This window comes from Haliaeetus leucocephalus, unplaced genomic scaffold, assembly GCF_000737465.1.
Source record: "Haliaeetus leucocephalus isolate CR32 unplaced genomic scaffold, Haliaeetus_leucocephalus-4.0 Scaffold830, whole genome shotgun sequence".
Taxonomy (NCBI): domain Eukaryota; kingdom Metazoa; phylum Chordata; class Aves; order Accipitriformes; family Accipitridae; genus Haliaeetus; species Haliaeetus leucocephalus.
Window position 1 is genome coordinate 4,369,775 of NW_010973266.1, and position 26,108 is coordinate 4,395,882.

Genomic DNA, 26,108 nt, shown 5'->3' on the forward strand with positions numbered 1-26,108 from the left:
CAGGAGGTATGTAAAGGGGTGATATTTGCTTCATTTACAGCCTGGGGTAAGTTATTTTGGCGGAGTTACTCCCAGCTTCCCTGGATTTGAAAGAAAAAAACCCTCAAACAAATATGCATAAATTCCCCGGGAACATCAGTGGGGATGTTCGGAGCAAGGCTGCGTCTTCAGGCTGCGTGTTTGGTCCTGAATTGCGCCGCAGCTCACACAGGCAGCAGCCCTGTCACTCCGTGTGACCGATGCTCTGTTGGGTACCGATGCTCTCCTGGCTATTCCAGCTTCAGTCTGGCCCAGGTTTTTGGAGAGAGGGTGTGATGGAAACAGCACCAGGGTTTGCCTTCCCCCGGATAAATGACTGCAAGAGACCCAAAGAGCTCTCCTACACCCTCCTGCTATCCCCAGGCAACCCAACATCCATGTTAGTTTAACGACATTTGTCTAACCTGTATTGACGGGTTCTGGTGATGAGGTTTTACAGCTTTCAGAAATCTTTTAGCAGTGCTCCAGGATCTTTATTGTTGGAAACAATACACCCTCCTACACACCCCTGTTGCTGTCTCCAGCCTAAACCCCACTTTTTTCCTAAACTGTTCCTCGGAGGTTGCCTCGTCTGGACTGACCAACTTCTTGCTGATCCGGACTCCCAAAGAGCTGCCGGCATCTGCAGATTTAACCCTACCAGACAGCTTGTTCAAGAAAATACTGACTGATGCCAGGCACCGGTGAAGCCTCTGGGGAATCCCACCTGATCCATATTTCCACCAAGACACGAGCTACCCATAACTTATCCTGGCGTGTAGTTTTTCTCCTACAAACAAACGTAAGGAGGAGGGGAGTGCTGATGCTCGTGTGCTCATACCTATTTATTGATGTGGTTTCTGAGGATTTGGGGGCCATAGATCAGGTGAGCATCTTCAGCTAATGAAGGAACCGCCTTGCCCCTGGGTATTTATTGGATTCAGATTCAGGGCAATCGAGTGGGATGTGGCCGGGCCAGGTGTCTGTGAAGCAAGCGCACCATCGCACGCTCGCTTGTGCGCTGGCTCTTGCGAGAAGCTTGCACAAGCTGCTGAGCTACCCCACGGTCTTCTCCTGCTCAGAGCACACGCTCTGTTATTTCCATTGACCATATTATTTCCATTGGCATTCACTAATGAGGATTTAGTTTGCTTTTTTGAAAAACAACCTGGGTAAAAGGCATGCCCCGTCAGGTAGGCACACTTGTGGTCAGGTGGCATCTCCGAGAGCTTGTGCGTGTTCTGCTGCAGAGGGTTTTGAACGCCTGTGAGCAACTGTTGGGTTTTGAAACAATTTTGAAGACGTGACAGCACAAAAACTATATCAAGTTTCTGGCCAAGGCAACCAGCCACGGAGCCTCTTCATTAGAGAGAGCAGGGACAGAGAAGTGACCTTGCATGGTTTTAATAAGGGAGGATGGCCATGAGCCATCGCAGCGGCGGGTTTAGCAGTACATGAGCTCCAGCTGCTCAAAGAAGGGACTGAAGTTTCTCTTAGCTAATTGAATAAATGGAGTTGTTGGAAACATTGATTTACTTTTGGCGAAGAGCTCTGTCCTGCCTTACACGCGCGACTGGGAGACGCGTGGGGTGGAGGTGGTGGTGGGTCCGATCCAGACCGGGGTGGGGGGTTGATGCCACCACAGGTTGCAGGGGCAGGATTGGCGCAGGACCTGCCATGGATGGGGACGTTGGGATGATTTGCTCCCGGGGACCCGGCGGCTGCGAGCCGAGCGTTTCTACCGATCCGCTTGCTGTCTGCTGGGATGGCGGGTGGGGGCTCGCAAGTTTGGGGGTCGGCGGGACTCTCGGCTCTTCTAGCCCAGCGCAACTTCAGGATTCCCTCCGGTCCCCGTCCCCACGCCTGTCTCAGCTGCCTCTTTCCCCTTGCCTTTGCAGAACCGCCAGACTTTCGACAGCCTTACCTGCCTTAGCGCCACGGCCGAGGATGGCTCCCAGAGGCTCCCCGGTCCCCAGCCATGGACCGCGGCCCCCCGCTCCCCGGAGGTGATGCCGGGCAGGACCCCCGCCTGCACCCCGGTCCCGGAGCCGCCGCGTTCGCGGGCCGACGAGCGCCGGGCCAGCCGGGACGACCTCTCCTGCGAGGAGGAGGAGGAGGGCGGCGGGAAGGAGGAAGACGGGGCGGTGTGGCGGAGCGGTGGGACGGGCGCTGAGAGCCTCTTCCAGCTGGATGGCGAGATAGATATCGAGCAGATAGAAAACAACTGAGGAGGGAGCGGGGTCCGCTCGCCCCCGGGGTCGGGGGGCTGCCGGCGGAGCCGTGGAGGGCTCCCCGCTGCCGGCGGCCGGGTTTGCGGGGTCCTGCCACCGCTCTCCTCCTGCCAGCTGGAGGGGACGAAGCAGCTTTGCCAAAATTTCATCAGGTATTTAGAGCAATTTGTGTGCGTGCGTGTGTAAATCTTGAAATTCTTTGTAACTACTGTAGTCAGAGATCAGCTAGTCGGAGGAAACCGCCTGCCCGACTGGGGAAACCAGGCACAGGGATCGCCAAAAACTCGCGTTTAGCGAGTAAATGGCTTTTGCCAACGTAGGGTTGGAGCTGATGGGGCTGGCCACGCTCCCCCGGGTCCCACCTGCGCTTGTTCGGAAAGGGATGCACAAGGAGAAACCACCACCCATGGGACTGGAAAAAGTGGGGGAAAACCAGAATACTGAGATTTGCAAACCGAGCACTGGCTGGTGGCTGCAGGGGCGGCTGCGGCTCCTCTCTTGCTGCATCCCACGCAGCCCCGGCACCCCCCACGTCCCTGGCAGTGCCGTGAGAGGGAAATCACAAAAGTGAAGTGTTTTGCTTAAATTTAATAATGGTAAGAGCTGGATTTTTACTTCTTTTTTTTTTTTTTCTTTAATTTTCCTTTTCCTAATAAGGAATTAAAGGGACCCCTGGCTCACACAGCTCCAATGCCGGTGGCATCCGCAGCAGCGCTTGGCGGGCGCTGCCTGAGGATGCTCAAATGCCTTTCCTCCCTATTTTTTTTCCTTCCCAATCCCCTCTCTCAAACCCATCGGGGAAAAAGCCCCGATCAGGCTCGGTGCCACCCTCGCTTGGGTTCCCAACACCCAGTTTTGAGCAGGGCTGGGCTGTTTACCCATTTACCAGCAGCTGTGCCCGCTTTGCTACCCGAGGCACGGCTGCCACCCTCTTTTTTTTGGCTCTGTCTTACTGTGAAGGGGCTGTGCGCCCGAGGCACGCCGCGGGGTTACTTGACAAAAAGTCAGCTGGCAAAAGGCTGAAAATCCAGGTAGCAGCACTGAAAGCTTTTTCCTCTTCCTGTGCCTTTTTTAAGCACAGATAAAGTGGTGACCATTACGTTTGTACGATATGAATTCTCTTTGGTAAAAATAAGCTGTCCACTTGCTAACAGGTTTAGAAGGACATTTTTTTTTTTTGCCCATTTTTTTGTTTTGGTTTGTTTGTTTGTTTAAAGCTCTAGGAAAGCTGTACGAGTGGCTTCCAGCATCTTCTGCAGGTTCCCTCAAGCTCAGGGTTTACTTCCCGAGCTCTGCAAAAGCGAGAAAGGAAAAAAAAAAGTCCTTGATACCAACAGCAATTGAAGACATGATATTTTTAGCGGGGTTTGGCACCCCTGTTGGCAAAGCTTTAGGAGTCAATAACTCAGAAGGTGCTGAGAGCCATTGGTACAGGTTTTATTCATCATTTCTGGTTATGTTGGTGCACTTTTTTTCTGCGGTGGTTCGGGACGCGTGTGGCGTCTCCCATCACAGCGGAACCCATCAGCCATTATATAGCTTTATCCCTGTCCTGGCACCGCAGAGGCTTTGCTCGCTGCAGTGCCCACGTCCTCTCCCTCCAGGCCGGGTTCACGGCAGGCAGGGCCAGCCCCAAATATTTAGGGAAGGGATAACAGGGATGTCTTTTCATTCCGGGGAACCCTCCCGTTCTTTTAAAGCGTCGCTCGATGCACCGTTTAAAAGAAAATACAACCTGGCTTCATTCTTAGCCCTCCTGTAGTGGAAGGCGCTGCCTGTCGCGGACATTTGGGGAGGGTCCGGCCACGCCAGCGTTGCCCCAAGCTGCTGTCCCCCCCCTCCGGTCCGTGTCCCCGCAGCGGCACAGCGCGGTTCTCGGCTTTGAGTCTTCCCGAAGCTCGATCCCCCCCATCGCTGACGCGTCCCCCGCTGGCCACGGGCACCTCCTCAGCTGCCGACTCTCAACTGACCGAAAAAAAGGGCAAATTCACCCAAATCCATGTCCGGCTGCTGCCACAGAGCTCCGGGTGGGCTCTCGCATGCGCATCACCGGGGCTGTAATTCCGAAGGGCTTCTGTTTTCTTTCCAAGGGCTGCTACTGGTGCCATGCTAACCCCTCCCCGGTAGGAAGGTGACCAGTGGACCACTACCCAGCTGTACTCGACGTAGCCGTAGCATTCAGTTTACATACAGCACAACCCGTTTGCCTTACTAAAGACGCTTCTCCAATGAGTCGTGGCCTTATACTGGGCATGTTAGCGTAGGCACAGACTACAGTTAGCGACGGTTTTGAGGCCACGGTGGTGTTCTGTTGGGTATTTTGTTGTTGGGTTTGTATGATTTCATGTACTTATTCTCAGTTTAAGAAAGCCTTACTCTTTAAATTTTTTTTTTTTCTTCTCTCTCTCTGTAGAGGTAAAACATTTGTGGATTTATATATATATAAATATATATATAAATAAAGTAATTAAAAATATTAAATATAATATAGTATGTGCCTCAGATTCAGGGGACATCCTGTTGATTGTAAAGTCAGAAGTGGCGTTGCTCCCCGGCATCAGGAGATCTGTACCCTATGCCCGCAGCGACCGCAGCAGGAGAGCAGGGCATCCCCCCGGGGGTCCCGCTCTTGGTTTGTAAAGGATTTCACCTATTACAGACGCTTTGGTAACCCCCCCCGGCAAATTCCTGCCGGCTGTCAGAATGTGATATTAAAGTAATATGCAGACAAGGGATGCTATTCCTTGCTAGGTAGCTAAAGCAGGCTTATTATTGTGAAAAGACTCGGTTGCTTGTCCAAGGCGTGACCCAGACTGGCCAGCAGCCGTTTCAGGATGACAGCAAGCTGTGTCAGCAGCAATAAGGGTTCATCAACCTGAAAAAACCCAGAATTTTAATAGGAAAAGTCTTAGCACGTGCACGGGGAGTTTGCTGTGTGTTTGCAGATGCAGCTCGTTGAGCCTGTTCTATGAAAGATTACATAAAAAAAAAAAAAAAAAGAAGTATTTGTAAAATAGATTGTAATTTTTCCACGTTATAGCATAGCCTATTTGGCCAATAAAGTTGTGTTTCAAGTGCATTGTTTAAAAGCTCCTGGCTGAACAGGCTAACAGACTTACGTAGGATGTTATAGGATTGTAGCAGTGCTTTACAGCGTTTATGGGTTTGATGTTCAAGAAATCAAAAGAAGAGGATGGCCAAAAAAAAAAAAAAAACCACCAAAAAAAAAAATTATTAAAAAAAAAAAGCCTTCTGAAGCTATGACCTGTAGTAGCCAAGTCTCGCTGGTAATTGCACAAGCGCAGCGGGACGCGCGTGTCCCCGCGGAGGGGCTGCCCTCTCCCCGGGTGGGCGAGGAGGCTGCCCACTCGTACCCCCTCCACGACTTGATTGCACTAGAGCAGCTCAGTCTCAGGAAATTGCTTGTTACTTTTACTGTGTAAATAAAGCTTCCTGGTTCAATAACCCCCCGCCGGCGTCTCGCCTCTCTGTCCTGTCCCCGCGGCCGGGCGCTGCTGCGGGGGTCGAAGGCGTTGGGGACACCCCGTGCCCCTCGGGGACATAAGGAACAGTCGGGTTGTGGGACCGGTTGGAGTTTGATGGGACAGAACTGGGTGCGGGAGCCCCCACATCCCTCTCCTTTCTTGGAAGGGGTCTGGCTGCATCTCCTTGGCATCTCCATGGGTGCTGGGGAACGGGGGGGGGGGGGTGTCCCAAAAATGGGTGTGGGTTGGGAAAGCCCCTGGCTGGGACCCTCCATTGGGGTGTCTGTGTTAGAAACAGTAAGGGTGTCCCAACCTCGGGTTGCGCCGGCAAAATGGGCATTTTGTGATGTTCACGTGCAGGCAGACGTGATGCACCCCCCCACCAAGGTGGGGGGATGTCTCCCATGGCCCCCCCAGCCTGACGCTGGCTGTTATTTAGCTGTAACGCAGCCGAAGAGGTAACAGCGAAATGCAAATCAACATTTAAGTGCCAAGTAACACCTTATGCTTCGTGTTTAAGGACAGACGTAATGCCCCACCCCTTAAAATAAAATCTAAACTCAAGCAAGGCAAGAGCCCACAGCAGGGCAAGGGCACACAGCGGGTGTTAAATAAATTCTTGGCGAAACAGGGCGATACCTCCCTACAGCCTTTGTAAACCAGAAAGGAAAACGGCTGCGTTTCCTTGAGCGAGCAAACAGTTTAAAAAGTTTCATGACAGATGGCAGGATGTTTATCTGCCTAAACTTAATCAGATTGAAGTGATAGGCTTAGTATACTAGAACAAAAAGGAAGAATTATAGGATAAAAAAATTCTCTGTGAGCCGTCACAGCCCTGACGTTCGACCAGGGTTTGCGGCATCCTTCGCGTGTGCACGGATGCACACAGTGCTGTACACTTTGGCTGAACGCTACCCAGAGGATAAAAAGATACAAAAACAGACCAAAAAATTGCACTAAGGTCATTTTCCCAGATGTGGTTTATTTTATTATAATTTAATTTCTAGCCCACTTTCCCCTGCTGTCCCCAAGGGGTGCCGTGCAGCTCAGCGGCCAGCTGGTAATTCTGAAAAACAAGGATTTCCAATATTCACAGGCTGCTCCAGGACACAGAGCATCATTTTGGTGTCCTTCAGTGACCAGGGTCATCCTCAGCTGTTGGAACTGCTGGAAATGTAGCTGGAATTACCGTTCACCTCCCGCTTGCAAATGCAGAAAGCAGCAGCTGAATGCAGACAGTGGCCAGAGCACACTGCCTGAGCATATGTGTATATAAATATATATCACACACAGATAATTGCATACCTTCCCACGGTCCCATGGGAAGTCTGAAGCAGGTTAAAGCCTAAACAGTCTTGTTCCACTACAGTCTAAAGCACAAAGTCTTGCCCAAAACCCAAGGGGCTGCAGAGCTGCTGACGTGCTGGTTAAAAGGGGATTTTTGCCTCTAAAAGGGTGACCCTTGCAAATGCTGGCAAGCATCGGTGAAGCGGGGCAGAGGATGTGATGGAGCAACTCCCAATCTCTAATTCTGCTCCCTGGTTTGAGCTCCTATCCCTGCCATGCTCTTGCTATGTGCAGTAGCCAGGTGTTACCATGTATGCTGCAATATCTGCGCTGCAAAACTCTTGGGTGAGTGAGAAACTAAAAACCCTGGGGATCTGCTGGAGTACCGCAATGCCCAGCAGCAGGGCAACACTCATTTTAGCAATGTTTATTCTGATTAGAAAAAAAAAGACAAATCTCATGTCCGTCCCTGTTCCATGGAGCATCACTTGGCAGCCCCGCACATGCTGAGCACTCCCTGGCAGCAGGATGGGACTGAGCTGGGGCCAAACTGATGCGGCGGGTGCTCGGCAGGCAAGTGGTGCTGGCTCTGGTGCAGGATCAGTCCCGGGGGATGTTCAGTGAGCAAACTGGGTTTGTCCCATTCAGGTGGCTACAGCCATCAGGCAGTAACGTATGCCTGTGTGGTTTTGGTACCCAGGAAAATTGGAGGAAAGTTTAGCAATGACTAGTGAGAAGGAAAGAAAGCGGCTGAACGTTTCCACGTAGTATTTATAAAGCAGAATTTATAGTCGTGGCAGGAGGACTGATGGAGCTGGTGCTTTACTGAGACTGGTTCCCAGTTGGGACTGGAAACTTAAAAGCCAGGAGGGCCAGCATTGGCTGGAGCCGAGCTGCCCGTGCTGGCTTTCCCGGCAGGGATTTTAATGGGAAAGGGTGGGAAACCCACGTTACCCTCCACAGCCATGTCTGCCTGCGAGACCCGCAATGGAGAGAAGGAAAAGCCGGTCGGTCCCACAGCCCTCGCCAGCTTATTCCAGCCAGGGAAAAGCATTGCGGATCCTCTAAGCATCCCTGCCAGCGCTGATGTGGACTGAACACAATAAACGGGCCAGATCCACAGGACAAGGCTTATTCCCGACAGGACAGCGCGGTTATTCTGTAATGTGTCACAGCGTTACTGGATTCCCGAGCCCTAACCCGAGGCAGTGCCGGACAGGGGCTAATTGTGGCAGAAACACGGTTACCAGCTTGCCAAGGGTGCAGGGGCTGGCCCCCTCCCCAGGGTTTTTGTGCCACCCATAGCAAGAGGCACACACAGGACCCTGCAGAATGGGGCTGGGCCGGTGTGCTCCAGGGCTTGGTGGCCTCCATCGCTCCTCAAGGACATGCCCCATCCCATCACAGGCACCCCAAAAAGGCACAGTATGGGCAAGTTAAACAGAAAAGCCTGTTCATGAAGGGGTGCTGGGTCCCCCATTTCCCACCTGGGCACCTCCAGGCTGGGTCCCTGGCGTGAGCGAAGAGTTAAAGGGGGGTACAGCCCCCTGAGCATCGCCTGGAGGAGGCAGAGGCTCCTCATCCACCACCCTCAGGGCTCCCCTCGGGCAGACAGGGCTCAGCCCCAGCCGGGGAAGAGCCTGGCGCTTTTGGGAGAGCTGATTTTGCCTGCACTGGCATGGGCACGGCACCAAGGGGAAGACATTCAAGACGTGCTGGAGGACAGCAGGTTTGGTGTTCCCTTTGATGAGGTCAGTAGATCATTTTAGTACCATTACGTGAATTATTTAGGAAAACGCAGGCGTTGGCCACCCTGGGCAAGGCTGGGTCTGGGTCCGTTAACGTTGGATGGAGGTGGGAGAGGACGAAGCGGCCTCGCGGAGGGGCTGCGTGCGAGGCCTCGTCCCCGTTCCTTCCGATCGCCCACGGCACCGTCGGTTTTACAGCTGCTGGAGGATAACATCAACCGCTTCGGCAAGGTTGTTCACGTACGCATCGGGCTTCACGTGGGGGTGGTTTTCATCGCAAGGCCTGCAAAGTAGACAGAAGGGCATGGCTGAGCACGGACGGGTTCCCGACCAGGTCCCACGTCCCCGGCAGTCCCGCTGCTGCTGCACCCACAGAGCCCAGGGCAGTGCCGAGGTGGCCCCAGATGGAGCACCCTCGGGTGAGCCTGGGCTTCACATTCCTCCCTCTTCTGTTCTTTTTTCCCCTTTTCCCCCTTCTCTCCCTACCTCCCCCCATACCCAGGTCTTTCCTGCATGCAACGGTAGATCCCATGTCCTTGTGCAGCTGGGCTGGGCAAAACTTCACAAAGCCTTGTATGAAAGACAATCTACACGGTTAACTAACTAATCCAAATTAATGCACTGCATTTTACATGGCACTTCTTCGTTCAGGCAATAGCAGTATCAGTCAGGGATTGCTGAGAGGACACTTTGCTGCAAGCCTAGGATCCTACTAAACTGCAAATAATTATTCTGCCATAGTTTTCCTCTAGAAATAGGTAAAGAAAAGAACTCACTTCTGACCCAGAGACATGAAAGGTCTGTACATAGCTTCAGCGAACGGGAGGGCTCTGTCAGGGTTTAATTTTGCAGGATGACAATCGTCTTGTAAATCTAACAGTGGGGGTTTCAGACGCTACCATGAAAAGGGTCAGACTCAACCTCCACTGCAAGTCACCACCCCAAAGCAGAGCGGCTTGAAGCCATTTTTTGCCAATAATTTAATTAGAGGTACTGGCCTAACGAGGCACAGATGCACAATCCTATTTTACTGATTCAGCAGCATTGCTGGGGGGGGGGGCAGATGTGGGAGGCAGAAATTTTCCAGACCTCGTGGTCCTGTTATGGCTCTTAGGCTGAGAAACCCAACAGCTGCTGAAGAGAAAACATATGTATTTTATACGCTTAATGGCTTTCCTTTGGGAAAGAGATGAGAGCCTTAATGTCCACCTCCCATCTCTCTCGCTCCCTGTAAAGGGCAAACCTTTATTTAGCACAGACCGATTTCTCAGTGGGGAAGATGCATTTCCCATCGGATGCATGGGAGGCAGAGAGATTATTATTATTATTATTTTTATTATTATTTATGATGTGCAGAATTTGGTGAGCACTTGTCTGTACAAGTACCAACTTATTTCTTCAGTTCCAGCACTGAAGCTCCCCAGGGCTATTTCCTTTCTGTTCATTTTTCAGCCATGATCTCACGTCCGAGCACACAAGCTCCTTGCAAAGGCACGGCCTCTTTCAGGAGCTCATGCTGCTTGAGATCTTACTTGCTGCAAAGGTACAGTATGCAACAAGGAAAGATAAGACACTGATATTCAGCTTTCCCTGTGTCACCTGCAAAGCTGTGTCTGGCACAAGGACAATGGCTCCATGAAATGGACTCTACGTTGGTGCTGGCTGTCATAAAAGCATCGTATTTAAAAGGTGGAAGGTTATTCCATGGGTCTTTTTATTTAATTATCCAAATTCTATCATCTCGTTACAGGGCTAGGGTGCAATAAGAACAGTAATTATGATGGTTTTTAGGTTTTCCTCAACTGAAGAAGAATTTAGATTGCTGAAGGCAGAGCAAGTGATAATACACAATGGAGAAAAACCTTCAAATATAAAGCAAGTAAAAATCCAGTCTGTATCCACCCCTTAGGTGGCGATTATTGCTCACCCCCTGATTTAACCAAGTAGCTTTTATGAATACAGAAATACCTTTGGGAGGATGTGGTAAAATACTGATTTCTTGGCAATAACCCTTAATTTGAGTGCAGATTTTTAAAAAGTAATGAACAAAACTTCTTTCTAGTCTACACCCTGAATAATGTTTCTTTCCTAGCTTATACAATAGGAGAAAAGTTTAAGAACTCCTTGAAACAAACGCTTCTACAAGAAATTTTCAATTACACAGCACTCTGATCTATTAAAAGAATTTTGTGATTGATATCTGTGCTGACTATACAGAAATCCACCTGTAACTCAGCTGCTAAATGCCAGTCATGAAGAAAATGCCCTGTATACACTAAATGTGTGCTGCAGAAGGGGTGGCTGTATAGAGATATATATACTGCAGTAAAACAAATTAGGAAATGAGGTATTTTTACCCATTTGCCCAAATAACGTGTGAAGACAACACACAGGCTGGCCAGCCATCAACTCCTGGCTCCAGCGAGGTTAAAACCCCCTTTAGCTCCCGGGGAGTTACGAGTTCACCCCTGCGCGTTGCCCAACCGCCCCCCGCCCCACAGGACCGCTGGGGTGGACATGAGCTTCATTTTTTTATCTGCTAACCCCTATTATTCATCCGAGCCCGATTATTTCTCTTCTGCTTTGCAGTCTGATACCCTACAGGCTTACAGCCGGGAACCCTAAAACACCCTTCTGCTACCGATGCTGCAGCCAGCCTCACTCACAATGCAAGGGTTCCGATAGTTTTAATAATACTTCACTGGTGTTATCCAGAAGAAAAAAAAAACGGGAGGAATACGCAGCCCTTACGCAGCCGATGTGTCCCCTTAAAGCAGACGGGGTGCAGCAGAGCCCAGCGGTTCAGCAGATGCCTCCCTTGCCTGGCCCGGCTCCAGCCAGGACCCCACTTCTCTGCCGTGGTGGGGACCGGCCCGGGGACACCGCGCCATCCCCACGCCGGCCATGCCTACCCCCGGGCTGGAAAGTGTACTTCATTTCAGCCCGTGGCATATTTTGGAGTTATACTTTTGAGGCATGTCATATGTCTTAGATTACCTATACGCTCATCGCTGCTAAGTGGGGGGGGGAAATGCAATAAACAAAATTGTCTGAACTCTGTAGGAAAGCAGAGAACTGGAATAAAACACACTTCCCTGCTCTCTTGCCTTCTCCTACGGCCATGCCAAGGAGCTTTTCCTCCTGTCAGTGCCACCCCAAGAGCTGTTTCATGTGGCCTCTTCCTTTGTCTCGCAGAACGCTTTGTAGCTCACACAACTGCACACAAATAGCCAAGCGATGGCTTTTTTTTTTCCCCTCTCTAGCTCAGTACTGCTCTTTTAAGCATCTGTCGAAAGGAAACTGCAAGCAATAATCCCCCAACACTAATGCCAAGAAGCAACACTCCAAATGTAGCAGAACAATTCAGGAGCCCGAGTCTGGGTGCCAGAAGTGAGGCAGAAAAGAGAGCTCTGCCATAAAACCTCCGGGCAAAACCAAGATGCTGGAGGATGAGCCCTTCTTCTGCCGTCCGAAGGGAGCAGAGACCGTGGCTCTATGCCAGCCTCTCCCCTGGGGCATTCGGGCTGTTTCCCAGGAGAAACCCCCAGTTATTGAGAGTTTTAAGATACCCTTCAGTGGAGCACTGCTCTGGAACTCAGCCCCAATGTCCTGGGGGTTGCTTTGGTGCATCAGAGCCTCCCTGGACAGGACCACCGGGTGCAGGTGGAAACTTCAGCCAAGAGCAGATCTCGCTCTCATGGTTTTAGCTTGGCTTCTCTTCCAGTCACAATGACCCTTTTTGCATTGCATGATGGCAGACATCACAGCAGCAGGTCACAAAACTGACAGTGGAGGTTACTTTTTAGAACTTTGCTCTTTCATGTTCCAGAAATAAATAAAAAAATCTAAAAATATCTTTAATTTGCTAGGTCAGTTGAAGAATAAACTTGCATTGAGCTAACTTTAAGATAAACTCCTTCTGATTTTTTTTTCACATGGGACGCTGGTTACAGAGAAGAACATAAATCAAAATGACAGAAAATTATATTCTGTAGCTGAATATTGAGCTGTCAGCAGTCTTGGCCAGTGCACAAACTCACTTGTGAAAAATCAACCACAGCCTTGGGAAACACTCTCTTCGGTAAAGCAGGACTCCTTGGAGGGTCTGAGCACCACAGCCCGGATGTGTACACAAGGAACATTTTCCAGCCCAAGTTGGCCAGGACAGCTGTGAAATGTGGCACTTCATTTCTGCATCACCTCTCCATGGCCACCTTGCTGGTATATGAAGTGGTCAGGGAAAGAAGTGGCTTAGCACAGGGACCCTCTGAAATCCAGGGTGGTCCTTCTTGGTCCCTACAGGCACACATGATCTGTGCCTGCCCTTCTGCACACAGGGCAATGTTAGGAGAATATATTCTTCAAAAGAAAAAGTCATCCAAAATGATCTGTACATAGTAACACATTAAAGATATGAAGTATCTTTAGCACGATGCAACACGGACAGAGGTCTTGAGACTTGGTAGTCACTCACGTCCATCAAATCATCCTCAGGAGATGACTAAACATCCTCCTCTCCCAGGGACCATTTATCACTGTCAGTGCTGCAGAAGCTGAGCAGCTATCTGTAGCCCCATGTGTTCTGAGCCAGATCCTCCGCCCATACTAAACTGGTTAGTTCAGATCAATGCTTCAGTCTGAGACATCAAGGAAGCAGCAGGGTGCTGCAGAAAACTGGCTCTGCAATTTTAACTCTTCACTCGGTCACTTGGTAAGAGAAGCTCCAGCATGATATCAGGGCTACTGACTAGCAGAACGCGATGGCTTCCTCCTGGTGAAGCATAAAACCAAATCCTAGATCATAAGGGGCAGTAAAAAAATCAACTTCTGCAAGAATAAGAAGGTTCACTTACTGTCTGGGTCAGATTTCCACTTGGATAGGTCTGTTCTGACAAGCTAAATTCCCTACCTAGACTCAGCTATCAGGAATGGTCTTGAATTGCCCTGACCTGCTATGTAATTTTCTGCGATGGTTCACCCGGATGCAGCTGAATATCCGTGAGGGATGAAGGGATCCACTAGGAGTCTTTAAAGTGAATGAAGCAAATACATGCAGAAGAGACTATTGCTAGGGACAGCGTAAAAAGATGCCTCGAAAAACACAGACTTTGAGTTAACCCTTTTCTTTCCCATACCAGTTGGGATTCCGGGTTTAGTCTGTGGGTCGAGGTGGGCATCGGGCACTGCTGGCAGTCGGCTCTGAATGGCACTCTCCTGGGGGACCATTTCTGCAGAGGGAATTGAAGCTGCAGAATGTCTGTGAAGCAAAGCATGTGGCTGGGTGCCGGAGGTGTCCTGCCAAGCTGGGAGCCAGTCGTCCCACTGGGAGCAAGGAGGAGGTATCTGACCACCAAAACCTCACATCATGCTGTCCTAGGAAACTTCACGTACCACGTGGAATGCCTTTCTCAGCACCTCGCTTGTGCTTATTTCCAACAAAACATATGGAGAACGAAAAGGAAACAGCTGGATTACTGTGTGGACAAAATATTTAGTAGATAAAAGTCTAAGTGGAGGTAGCTGACATGGATAGTCATGGCCACAGGAATGGAAACAGCCCCAGAAACCAGATCAACCTGAGACCTGCCGAAACTTGACTTCAGAGAACAAGAGCAGATGGGGATTGATCAACACATGATCAGTATCACAGGTTAAAATTAGCTTTTACATAGTTCTTTAAAATAGGGGTGGGTAGGAAAAACACCACACAGGGCCAAAGTAAGGCACAGAAGTTAATTTGAAAAAGACAAACGATCTCACATTCCAGCGTACAGAGCTGCAGTCATTTGGCAAACCTGATCTGTAACGCTGTGTGTCCCACGATCGCTGACCTTTCCAGCAGCACAGCTTTCTGTAAGACAGCAAACCCCATCCCACAAACTCTCCCTTTGTTTGTACAAGGGATCTCTCTGTGTCACCACACAGACTTCCCACTAACTCCCCAATTAAACAGCATATACTCCTGCTGCATAAAAGTAGATAAAATAGCTTGAAACCATTTCTCCTGACAGTGTATTCTTCGGGGGCTCTTACCACGGCTGTAAAATATGTGAGACAGAGTTTAACAAGATTTTCTTTACGAGGAATGTAAACAGACACTGTAACCTTTGCTAGTTTCTTTGGACAGATGCAGTAATTTCACTTGGTGCCATGAGTGAAACTCTCTTTTTTGTGAAAGGTGCAATTTAATCAGTTTGGCACCGACAACCCAGATAAATCACAATGACTGACAGCACATTGATGGGTAGCTGATGAACGGCTGTAGAGCATGTTTCCTGACATTACGATGAGAGACAAACCTGCACCAAAGCCACTAGATGCACCCAGTGTTGGAGCAGGTTCCAGAACTTCCTATACCTGGACCCCGTATCTTGTGTCACAGACAGATCTCCCTGGAATAGGAAGAGAGACTTTTGTGGTTAAAAAAACAGATTTTGGAGAGCTGCTGTGATGGTGTGTGTGACCAGAGCAGAAGGTTGTCCTCACGGAGCAGCTAGCACCTTCCTTTGCTTTGCTGCCATCGTTTGGGAAGATGCTTTTGCTCGGAGAGGTGGGCACCATCCACAGAAACTCCTAACCACAAGCCACGCAGCCAAGGATGCCTTCTACATTGCTGCAGAAGTTGGTGGCCTCTAGAGACAACCTTGCCATGCCAATTCCTCCTGGCCAACACACCTGCAAGAGCTCCAGGAAAGCAAACCCGCGACAGAGCAAACCAGCATCCTCCACTGCTCTTCTCTTGCCTCCCAGAACTGCACACACAGCTAATTGTGTTTAATTGCAACTCATTTAAATTCAAGCATCCACAAACAGGTAGAAATTAACAGCCAAATTGTTTGCTAACACCTGAAGGAAGTCTGTGGGCTTGCCTCTTAATTGTTCCCGTTTATGTTAAACTGCTACAGTTTTAACTGAGAGGAATAAACCGGCTTAGGTACAACACTTCTCCAGGCAATATACCTCAACATACAGGAAAATACTAAGATTGAGGGGATAGGGAGTTCTCTGCCCGCATAAATTACCTAAAAAAACCAAACAACCTTGGCAAATGCTAGCAAACATTCCCTAGATCTTTGCTTTTCTGCATTTCAAGGTACTTCCTGGGGTGAACACTCGTACTTTTCAAATGTACATGTGCTGAAAATTTAATTTGCAGTGTTGTAGTAATTTGTTCGTTTCTAATCAGTTGGCTGCACGGTGATGCTCTAACTAATGAGCTCAGAGACCCAATTCCAGAAATAACTGCTTAGAAGAAGATGCTGAGAGTACTGGTAGGGCTAAAATAGGTGTATGGGGAAGTGCTTGGTGTCCCTGCTGCAGTTTGCTCTACCAGGTCTTCCACCAGATCTTCTACCAGGTCTTTTTAAACTGCAGCGCTGAGATCTGATGGAGGACATCACACAGAGGAGCAAGGAGGAGATCAGAAATGGTGATCATAACTGCAGGTTCAGGGAGAGCAAGTGGGGCTTCATCAATATAAAGAAGTAAAAGGAGTGGAGGTGACCAGGACAGATCACAAACTGGAGGCTGGCAGTGGCAAACTTCGGTGGATATTACATATAAAGCTTGGGAGAGGATCAACACAAGCATTTTCAATACTTCTCTTCACAGGCATGACCTTTACTCACGCCGGTTGTAAATTACCCCTTGAATAATCTCAATTCCTGCCATTTCTGCAGGATACACCACACCAACCAGCCGTTGAACATACAACGCTGAGGAAGCGGATGACGCAGGCAGTTGTCTTCCTCCACCCATCCCTATTTATTTTCTCTCTCAGGAAATACAGCACATGTGAACACGCCAGAGTAAGAGCTTTGGAGATTAAAGGTCCTGAAAGTCTTTGTATGGGCTGTGGATAGGACATATACAGATTCATCTTAAGTAAGAAACAAGCATGAAGAAATGCAGGACAGTGATGGGGAGACATGATGCAAAGTGCTGCCATTGGGACAGAGGGTACTGTTGGCTAAATACTCTCATGTGATTACCCCAGAGCATGAGATTTTACCAGAACTAACTTATTTCTACCACCTCCAACACCCCTCATGCAAAAATGCACTGGAAAGTCAAGCTGGTTTGAACAAATATTTAAACAAGCAGAGCACTGGTGTTCAGGGCAGCAATTTTCCTTGTCAAAACTGCAGATCTCGCTCATCTTGTAAAAAAGCAGTTCACCAGGGGCCAGGCACTAAAAGCGTTTGTACCAGCGTTACAGTGGAGGAGAGGGAGCAGCACACACGCCTGTTCTGGTTTTGGACGGGTTCCCAGCCGGCTTGTCCCTGAACACACGTGGCCTGGGGACAGCTGGCGTTGCAGGGAGAGCTGGAACCTGGTGGCCATCAGGATGGTGAGACCCTCAACCAGCCCCTTCTGCCACACAGAGCTCTGGTCCCTTCTTCTCTGCCCACGCTGAAGGCATTGTATGGGCTCTGAGCTGGGACCTACTGCGGTCCCATCCACCCCTGAATCCAAAGGTTAAGCCATCATGGCTCAAAAACCAGTCTTGCTCTGTGCTTGGGATGATGGATACTTGATCGGACTCCTCAGAGAAGACTCAGGTGGAAGGGGGTTACTGCATTCATGACTGCCATCCTCAGCCTCGTGGGAACCATTTTAATTCATCTCATGCTGTGAGGGTGTGTATTGGTAATATCTGCGCAACATACTCTGTTAGGCCAATTGATACAGCTAGAGGAAACAGATAAACTTTTGAGAACGCAAAATGCTTCTGCCTCCACAGAGGTGCATATTCACCCCTCGGTCACCTGGGTTTCCCCTGTCATGCCGGCCAAGACCCATTTCACCAGTGTTGTCTATCCAAAAGCAAGATGCTGTCCCCAGGCTGGTCACCTGAATCTCTTCAGGAGCCTCCTCCTCAGGACAGACAGATCCCTCTGAGGGGAAAGGGAAGAGTATTCATCCCATGTTCACTCTATCTTCTTAGATAACAAGTCTGGATAGGAAATATCCTCTGGAAGAGATGATTTTTTTTCCTACTGACTCTATTTAAAACAGATGATGAGCTCATAGCCCAGAACCAGTTCTTCGACAGCCAGGGTTAGGTGTAAAGAATCTGGTCTAACTTTTAGATAAAGTTTAGATAAAGTTAACCGAGATAAACGCTACCTCTTGCGTTACTGCAGACAGCAAGCACATCGTAGAAACAAACCATATATGCCAGGCGTGTTTGTGTAAGTGCAACGGCCCCCAGGCTGGATGGGGGTGGACTGGGGGATCAGAAGCTCTGCACTGTACATATGGATGCACCTAGTGCTGCAATGCAAGTAGAGCACAGCTGTTTTCAATAAAAGCAAGTCTCCCTCTCCCCCTCAAAAGTTAAATGCACATTCGCTGTTTGCTGAGAAAACCTGAGAACTGCCCCTGCTTTGCCAAACTATCCAGTCTAACAGGGTGTTTGCAAGCACTGTGAGACTCAACTCTGCCTGCTTGGATTAATTACTGATGACCTGCATGGCTTTGCCAAATGACCTTACTCAATTCAGTAGAAAATAATTTTAAATGCCCCTGAGAAAGAATTTGGACGTAAATATTTTCTTTGTGCATATATACAAACAGATGTGCATCTTAAAAGCAACTGATGCATTAGCTATTAATGGGACTTAATATTACACGAGAGTGGGAAAGATTAATTTCAAGGGCTGAATTTGAAGCTCAGTGGCGCTCAGGCATTTTACTCTGATAGGCACTTTTAAAGACCTTAACCTAAGAGAATATTTCATTGCTTTCCTTTAATACATTGCTTACAAAATCCATATGTGTAAAATGAATGCTGGCTTCTGCATTTGCAAAGCATCACATGGAGATTTAAGTTGCAGAACTCTGGCAGATCCAGATACTAGCAAGAAAGAAGCTTTGCAGATTATAAAAGAAAGAAGTCTTAATTTAGGATTTCAAATGCTGTTTGGAGAAGTTTAATTTAAAAAGTATTAGGCCAAATTTGCACTGATAATGTAACCCTCTAAACAAGACACTCAAAGATACAGTATTAAAAGACTCACTCTCACCAAACAAGAATTAGAGCTATCCTAAGGAGAATAATATTTGTCTTCAGATGGTGCTCACTAAATCAGTCTTAATTTTAAATGAGAATGAAACTATGAGATACCTGTGCCACTCCCAGGAAACCCAAGCAGACAGACACGCATGCACCCACCTCTCCTTCCAAAGGGCAGGAACAGCCAATTCATGCACGTGTTGGGAACCAGTACCTCCCTGCTCCAAAACCTTTCTCATGTGAGAAGCCAAAAAAGCACCTACACTGGAAAATTAAGGCACGCTCTACAACTTTGGCTGCAAAGTTGCTCAGCCCAGACAAGGCAATGCCATGGTCCCACAGCAACCCTGGCACAGCAGGACCGCTCCACGGTGTCGCTGTCTGACTTCTCCTCCCAGACCAGATAGGAATATTAGATCTGACCTTGTTACACTCAAGGATGTCAGGAACCCACCTGTTTCTAAACATACTCATGCTATTAACTGATATAAGGAAAGGGAATGATGTTGAACTTCTACTACAACATCATTTTCTTCTTTTAAATAATACATTTCCATGGATTATTCTGAACTCTTTCCAGCCTCTGCCACTGGCTGTTATAAAAGTGGGGATTGCATGAGTAAGGAAAATGGCTCCATGCACATCACCCAGACAGCGGCTCCTTCTGGTCCTCTGGCATATGACTCCCCAAAGGTGGCAGCCCACAGAGCTATTTATTTTTCAGAGCCTGCATCAGCTGCCCGAAGTGACGGAGCTGATCAGCAGCTTTGCTTTTTGTTTTGTTTCAGTGACGAGAAAACCAGGCCTGCCTGGCAGCTGAGTGGGTAATGAAGTAAGCCTTGTGCCAGTGCCTGCAGCCTCTGGGCTACTGTATGGGCTGTTGGGGAGCGAGCTCCTAAATCCAACAGAAAACAATACAATCTTGTACAGATCAGCAATAGGAAGCCCACATTTGATCCCTTTTCTTTTTTAATTGGCAACGGAGATCTGAGGCTAGGCTACCTCCCTCCAGAGAAATGCAGGATGTCCTCTGTTGGTTACGTTCACAAAGATGGGAAGCTGTTCAAAGAATGATGACATGCTGCATTTATGGACCGTGCTTCATCCAAGTATCTCAAGCTCTTCAGAAGCCTAGCAGGAAACGTGCAGCACCGCTGCCCTGGAAACACGCTTACTGCAGCTGCGCAGGGAGGCAGCAGGGACGGCCGCGGCATCTTCCTTCTCCTCCTGGCTCTCTTCCACCTGGTCCTCTCATCAGGCAGGACACGGGAGGAAGCGCTGGGCTGAGGAAAGCTAGCTAGCACATTTTTCAAGGTGTCAAACCACGTCTATGTTTGTGCTTAAGAACAGATTACGGAAAGTATGCTAAACTAACATTGTTAGTGTAAGGATTAAATCCCCAGTGCTCCTGGCGCTCAGCCCTCTGCTTGGACCAGGAGAATAGCCCAAGGTTTATACCCACTTCCTTCCAGCTTTGAGTTACAGCTCCTCAGATGAAGGTTGCTGGTGTGTCCGACTTGCTGTGTGCTGTACAGCACACACTTAGTGCAGACTCAGCATGAACCTGGCCCTGCTGAAGTCTTCCATGAGTTTTGTCAAATACCTAGTGCCAGTCAAGTCAACAGGGATTTTGCTCTACGTTGTCAAATAAATAATCCTGAATTTGAAACAACTGACTAATGAATACTGGGGTTTGAGCAGTAAAGCATTCGGGACGCTTGGTTTCAGCTCGGAGTGTTGCACCTCGTAAGCTCTGCACAGTAAAGTCTGTGTCCTGTGCTGAACTTGCACAGCCTCCTGCACCATCTTCTCCATTGGTCCCTGGCCGCCACTTCCATAAATGTAATGGCTAATAAATACTGGGGTCACCTCCAAATAGCTTCTTTCACTTAGGTTGTGTGTGACTGACTAGATACTTCCCATAGCAGTTTATTGCTGGCTGTTATTCACACATGCAAACCACAGCCTAAAACCACAACATCATCCAGACTCCGACACTACGAGTTTGGTACCGCACCTCGCACGCTCAGAACAACGGCACCAGGCACCACCATCTCTTTGTTTTCAGACCCTGCCACATTCATCCTCGTAAGGCTAAGATGGTTTCCGAGTCAGTTCTTCACGAGCTCCAAGACCTAGAAGCCAACAATCAGGCTGTGCAAGGTGCCCAGAAGAGCTGTGAACGAAAGGGGTGCCCAGGGGGATTGATACCTTCACTTCCAGTGCAACGCACGATGCAGGATTTTTCCATTGCAGGTATTTGACCTCTCCCAAGGGAACTCTGAAAGAGTCTGCAAGTCATGGGAGAGCACACAACTGCATTTCTAATGATGGCCTCAAAGCACCAGTAAGGCTATTGCAGCAGCTCAGTTTCCACTGCTGTATTACTTGCTTAGGGACGGTACTTAGTATTTCTTAGGATCAGACTGAACTTGGTACATTTCTTAAATATTAAATCAATAAAAAAGACTTAGAGTTTTAAAGCAGAGGAGGACAAAACGCAAATAAACAGGAACAGTAGCATGGAGACTGCTTTACCTTCTTGGTATCTGTAGTATTTGCTTTTATCTGAGCATTTCTATGCAGACTAGTTTCCTCCCTTTGCATCAGCTTCAAGTGAAGAGTAAATCTTTAGACAATGAAAGGCCCATAATACTGGTTTTAGCTGTGGACCAGCTGCTTCTGTAACCCAACCTGGCTTGAAATGAAGTTTATTGACACAGCATGCTTGATACCTTTGAGAAAATCTACCACTTAAAATACTTCAAAGGATCACTTTGTACTGGAGGTGGAACAGCCAAGAAGACTGTATTCTCTGCACATATTGCTAAATTCTTGCAAGGCATCTTAAGATGAAGATATTTGTCTTTGAAATTAAAAATAACCCAACAAACCCAATCCCTTTCAACTGCATGCAGGACAGCACAGAGCAATCTGTGGAGGGCTAATCAATCCTTTCTGCTGTTTTTTCCCAGCCTACAATGAAGCAGTAGCTTGAAATGTAGGCTTGGTGTGTTTGTGCTATGTGGATATATAAGTATAACAAAGAAATTTTTGAAACAAACCACTCAAGCCTTGTGTGGAAAGGACTTCACTAGATCATAAAGAGAGAGACTTCATCTTCATTAAGTAAAACATTAAAGGTAATGTTCTAACTTACAGCACCATACGTTAATGCTCAGCAATGTAAGGGGTTTAATTGCCTGTTGCTTTCCCACCATAAATTACTACCTGCAGCTAGTGGAAAACCTTCCTCCAGACCTGTTTATGCAACTCACTCCCATTTCATACATTCATGCTGGATGGAAATAGCAGGGCAGCCTGGAGTTGTCCAAAGTCCATACAAATGGGCATGTCTTGAGAAAGCAATGAACATTTAAGAATATCGCACTTGTTTGGTGTAAGCTGTTCCAAGTTGCTGACTACATATGCAATACTCTGCAGGTTTTATGACTGCATATATCTGAATTTAATAATTAGCCAGTACAGGTTAAAGATGTCCTGTAGTGACCTAATACACAGTGGGACAGGACATATCCATCAACCCTTCTTGTTTGCAGCTGAACAATATCCACATCCAAATACACGCACAAAAATTTTTCACTCCCAAACACAAGGCGGTGTCCGCCTTCTACATCCTCTAGGATTTTATAACATCGTTTGAAAAAAATGCCCGAGAAGATGCGCGTGTGCCCCCAGAACAGCTAGAACCTGGTGCCTGTGGGGAGGCACTGGTGGGAGCATGCTTTCCTCCACATCCCCTCGAAGTCTGAGCCCTGACTCCTAACAAAGTCCAGTGGCCAGCTTCGCTGCTCTGTAAAGTCAGGTGTGAAATCCTCTTATGGGTCACAAGAGCAGGTAAATCCTGAGGAAGAGTGCTAACTCCAACCCAGGCTGAAGAATCTCAGCATGAAGAAAAAGCACTGAAAAAAAGCTACCTAGGCGTCCTTCTCCTGCAAAACCTAACAAAATATTGATTTAGCTTCCAAAGAGGAGGCTAAAACCCGCAGGCTGTGTAAATCCTAAAACCCACAGGTCTGGCAGCTGCCACCCGCATGACCCTTCACTTTGGTTATGCTTCAAGAAGTCATTTTCCAGCCTTCCCTTATGGAGATCTACAACACTGAGGAAAAAACAAAGTGAAAACATCTATATTTTAAAATAGCCCTTTGAATTTACCAGAAGGATAAGCTGAGTTTTCTCCAACATTTAGGAGGTCTCTTGGTTACTCTGGGTATTCTGGTGTAGGAATATTTTCCTGTGGTCTGCATCTGCCTTCATTCTTTTGCTACCAAACCCCCTTTTTTATACTTCTACTTTTTGCCCAATTTAACATCACTAAAACCAACTCTAGGCGGATGTGGACTTCAGGCTTCCACAAGTACATAGCTTTTAGCGTGGAGACGATATTTGCTTGACACTTCTCCCTTGGGCAGTACTGGGTTGCCATTCCTGGGTGCCCCATGGGTGTGTATTTGCCACATGCCTGCACTTGGAGCCGTGGATTTCTAGATAACGTGCTTTTGATATGGACTCTGATACAATTTGGTTGGTAGTTACCTATACTTGATTATTCATTAATATTAAGTAAGGTCAGACAAGCTCCCGAGGTACCGCAGGCAAGGACACTGGGGCAGGCACATGCTGTTTCCCACCTGATGGAACCCACAGGATGTAACACCCACAAGGTGAAGAGAGGTTATTTACAGGAGAAAAATTTGAGTGAACGGCAACCAGGTTAGGATGAGCCAGCCCTAAAATCTTACACAACAAACAAGCAAATAAAAAAAAAAACCAAAGGAAAAAACAGGCATGTGGCTTGGGAGGGCAGCTATCTCTGTTGTGCCACTGGTTTTAACTCTAGTTACAAACAATGTGGGACATTCTGCAAAATTAAAATTACAAAACATAACTGCGGATAATTGCTAGAGGCAATCCGCAAATTCTGACTTTGAATGGCATCTGCCTGAGTCCTGGCTCCAGCGACTGCACTATATTCCCTAACTCTGGAAGTCACTTGTCCAGCCTTTAGAAGTAAAATGATGTGTTAATGATGCTCCAGCCACGTTTGCTGGAAGACTTTTATCTTCTGCCTAGGACTAAGCACTTCGGAAAAGCTCTCCATCCAGCCTGCGACCACTTACGGTTTCTGAAGCTAACTCTGCCTACATCACTGTAATCTGATTTCAACTCATTAGCCTTTATGGTAGCTTGTATCCTATAGCAGTCTTTCACATGTCAGCATACTGACTCCAGACAAAGACTTTTTGTGCTTTTGCAGCTAACCCAGCAAATACAGCTCAGAGAATACTGAAGCTCTGGAAACTCCAAGAAACCAACTAATATGAAAAAGGGTGTGAAAAATGTTTAATTAAGATTTAAACTGGGCTTCTCAGGTAATTATCAGCAGATCATAGTAAATACTATGGTGAAATCATGCTCTACTGAAAATTATTTGCTGCTGAAGACGAGCCTTAAGTTAATGTTAAACCATGCTGCCATTCACACACACGATTTTAATAACAGCTGTGTCCTCCCCAAGAAAGGACACCTCCTTTTTTGGGGGGGGGGGGGGCTGGAAATCAATAGAGCGATCTCTCCATTGCTGTGTAGCTAAAGCAACCCATCTCATTTGCTCTCCAAGCCTGGTAGGCTTCCAGAAGACAACGCAAGGGAAACCCACCCATGTGATAAGCCCTAAACGAGGCTGTAAAACGCAAGCACGGCTGCGAGCTGGAACCGGCGGCGAGCCAGCCCCCAGCCCAAACTCCAGCAGCGCCGCTGCCGGGGTCCCTCCGGAATGGGGCACCAGGAGGGCTGAGCACCGCAGGGCTGCCGGCACCCGGGTCCCCAACCCCAGCCCACCTGCACCCGCTGCCCGCGGGGACTGTGCTACGCAGGGAGCATCTCACTTTCCTGAAGGCTGTCCTCCAGATGGCTGCTGGATCGAGACTGGCAGCGTGATTAAAAACAGGTAGAAAAATGAACGTTTGGTACCTTCCTAAGCTAAATTCAATAGCCCCTGCCAAAAGCAGCCAACACATGTACAGAGACCTTCTCTTTTCAGTTTACTATAATCTCTTGAGGCTTTTATACCAACTACCCAGTAGTCATTACCATGCATTACTTCACAGGAGGAATAAAACTTTGTTTCAGCTGGCCCGCAGATATTTGTAGACTGCTGATGCCCTGGCATACTGGCAGAGGCTTCAGGGGCTGGCCACAACAACTTCACTTGGGATAATGGCTCAGTTCTCTTGAAGGAGCAAGAAAAATTACCCATCGGAGAGACGCAGAAATGCAAGGTGCCATATGGACCCGAGTGTCAGTACTCTGAATCTGGGAGATGCTATTTAGATACAAACCCAAACCAAGAAGCCAGAATCCCAACCACTTTCCTAAAGGATTAATTAAGGCATCCTCCTCCCAGCCCCCATTCAGAAAAATCTGGCTGGAAACTACGTAACAGCAACTGTTTACCCCATTAAAGCTATGCAGCAAGAAAGGACAGCCTCCTAGAGCTTCCCACAAATTCGGGCAAGATAAACATCTTTGTTATAAAGCGTGAGCCTCTCGAGTTTTATTGACAGAAAGTGTCAGAGAATGGGAGCTGCTGAATCCAGCCTCTGATTAGCAATTAAACACTTCGAGAGGGGCAAGCCTCTGGGCAGCAGTGCCCTCCCCATTGATTCATAGAAAACCTTCTCACATAAATTAGCCATCCCTGTGATTTTAATGCTTGGGTATGCCCTTGACAAAGGAGCCCTTGCAGGCTTCTGCGCAGCCATCGGCTCCGGCCTCGCCAGCTTGGAAATCTTGGCGGGGGTCCAGAGGGCTGTAGATATAGATCTGTGCCCCCTCCCTCGCCACGCTCGTGCCCTCCCGTGGGGACAAGCCCTGGGGGTCCTCTGCGCAGCCCCAAACCTCATGGGAACCTCCTGGATGCCACGTTGCATCAGGTTCCGTCCGTTTGGCTTGAAGTCGCTTAATGCAAATAGCTAACGGGTCCCGTTTCTGCAAGCACGGGAGATGGGCAGGGCCCGTGTGTGGATGCCGTGGAGCTTCCCGGCTTCCCCGTGTGCTGCAGGCTGGGGTCCAGCCTCAGGCACCCCCCGGGAGAGACACCCACCTCAGCCAGCAACGCCGTGATTTACGCCGGCGGACAGAGGCGAGATCGGAATCGGGTATTTTCTACGTGAAGGGTATAACATAAAACCGAAGGGCTATTCACGTCACCGGCCCATCTCCCTAATTAAAAGCCGCAAGACTCCGAGCTCGGTCTGAGCGAGCGATCAATCCTCCCGACACAATGTGCCCGCAG

At 48.5% G+C, this 26,108-nt stretch overlaps 2 protein-coding genes across 3 annotated transcripts in view; one reads left to right on the forward strand and one right to left on the reverse strand.

Moving 5' to 3' along the window:
• The window catches only part of FAM53B (family with sequence similarity 53, member B), a 51,817-nt gene extending 46,554 nt beyond the window's left edge, over positions 1–5,263 (forward strand). The window contains exon 6 of one of the 2 annotated variants that reach the window (XR_775293.1): positions 1,917–1,967. Coding sequence is in view for 1 of the 2 variants with exons in the window: in XM_010581983.1 (XP_010580285.1) it covers positions 1,917–2,246 (330 nt within the window). In the remaining variant the exon portion in view is untranslated. Of the gene's footprint in view, positions 1–1,916 lie in introns of both variants that reach the window. The other variant, XM_010581983.1, reaches the window with a different exon arrangement.
• Positions 5,264–8,961: 3,698 nt separating this feature from the next.
• Positions 8,962–26,108, reverse strand: part of LHPP (phospholysine phosphohistidine inorganic pyrophosphate phosphatase) — an 88,775-nt gene continuing 71,628 nt past the window's right edge. Inside the window, exon 7 of the mRNA XM_010581985.1 lies at positions 8,962–9,052. Coding sequence (XP_010580287.1) covers positions 8,962–9,052 — 91 coding nt within the window. The remainder of the gene's footprint in view (positions 9,053–26,108) is intronic.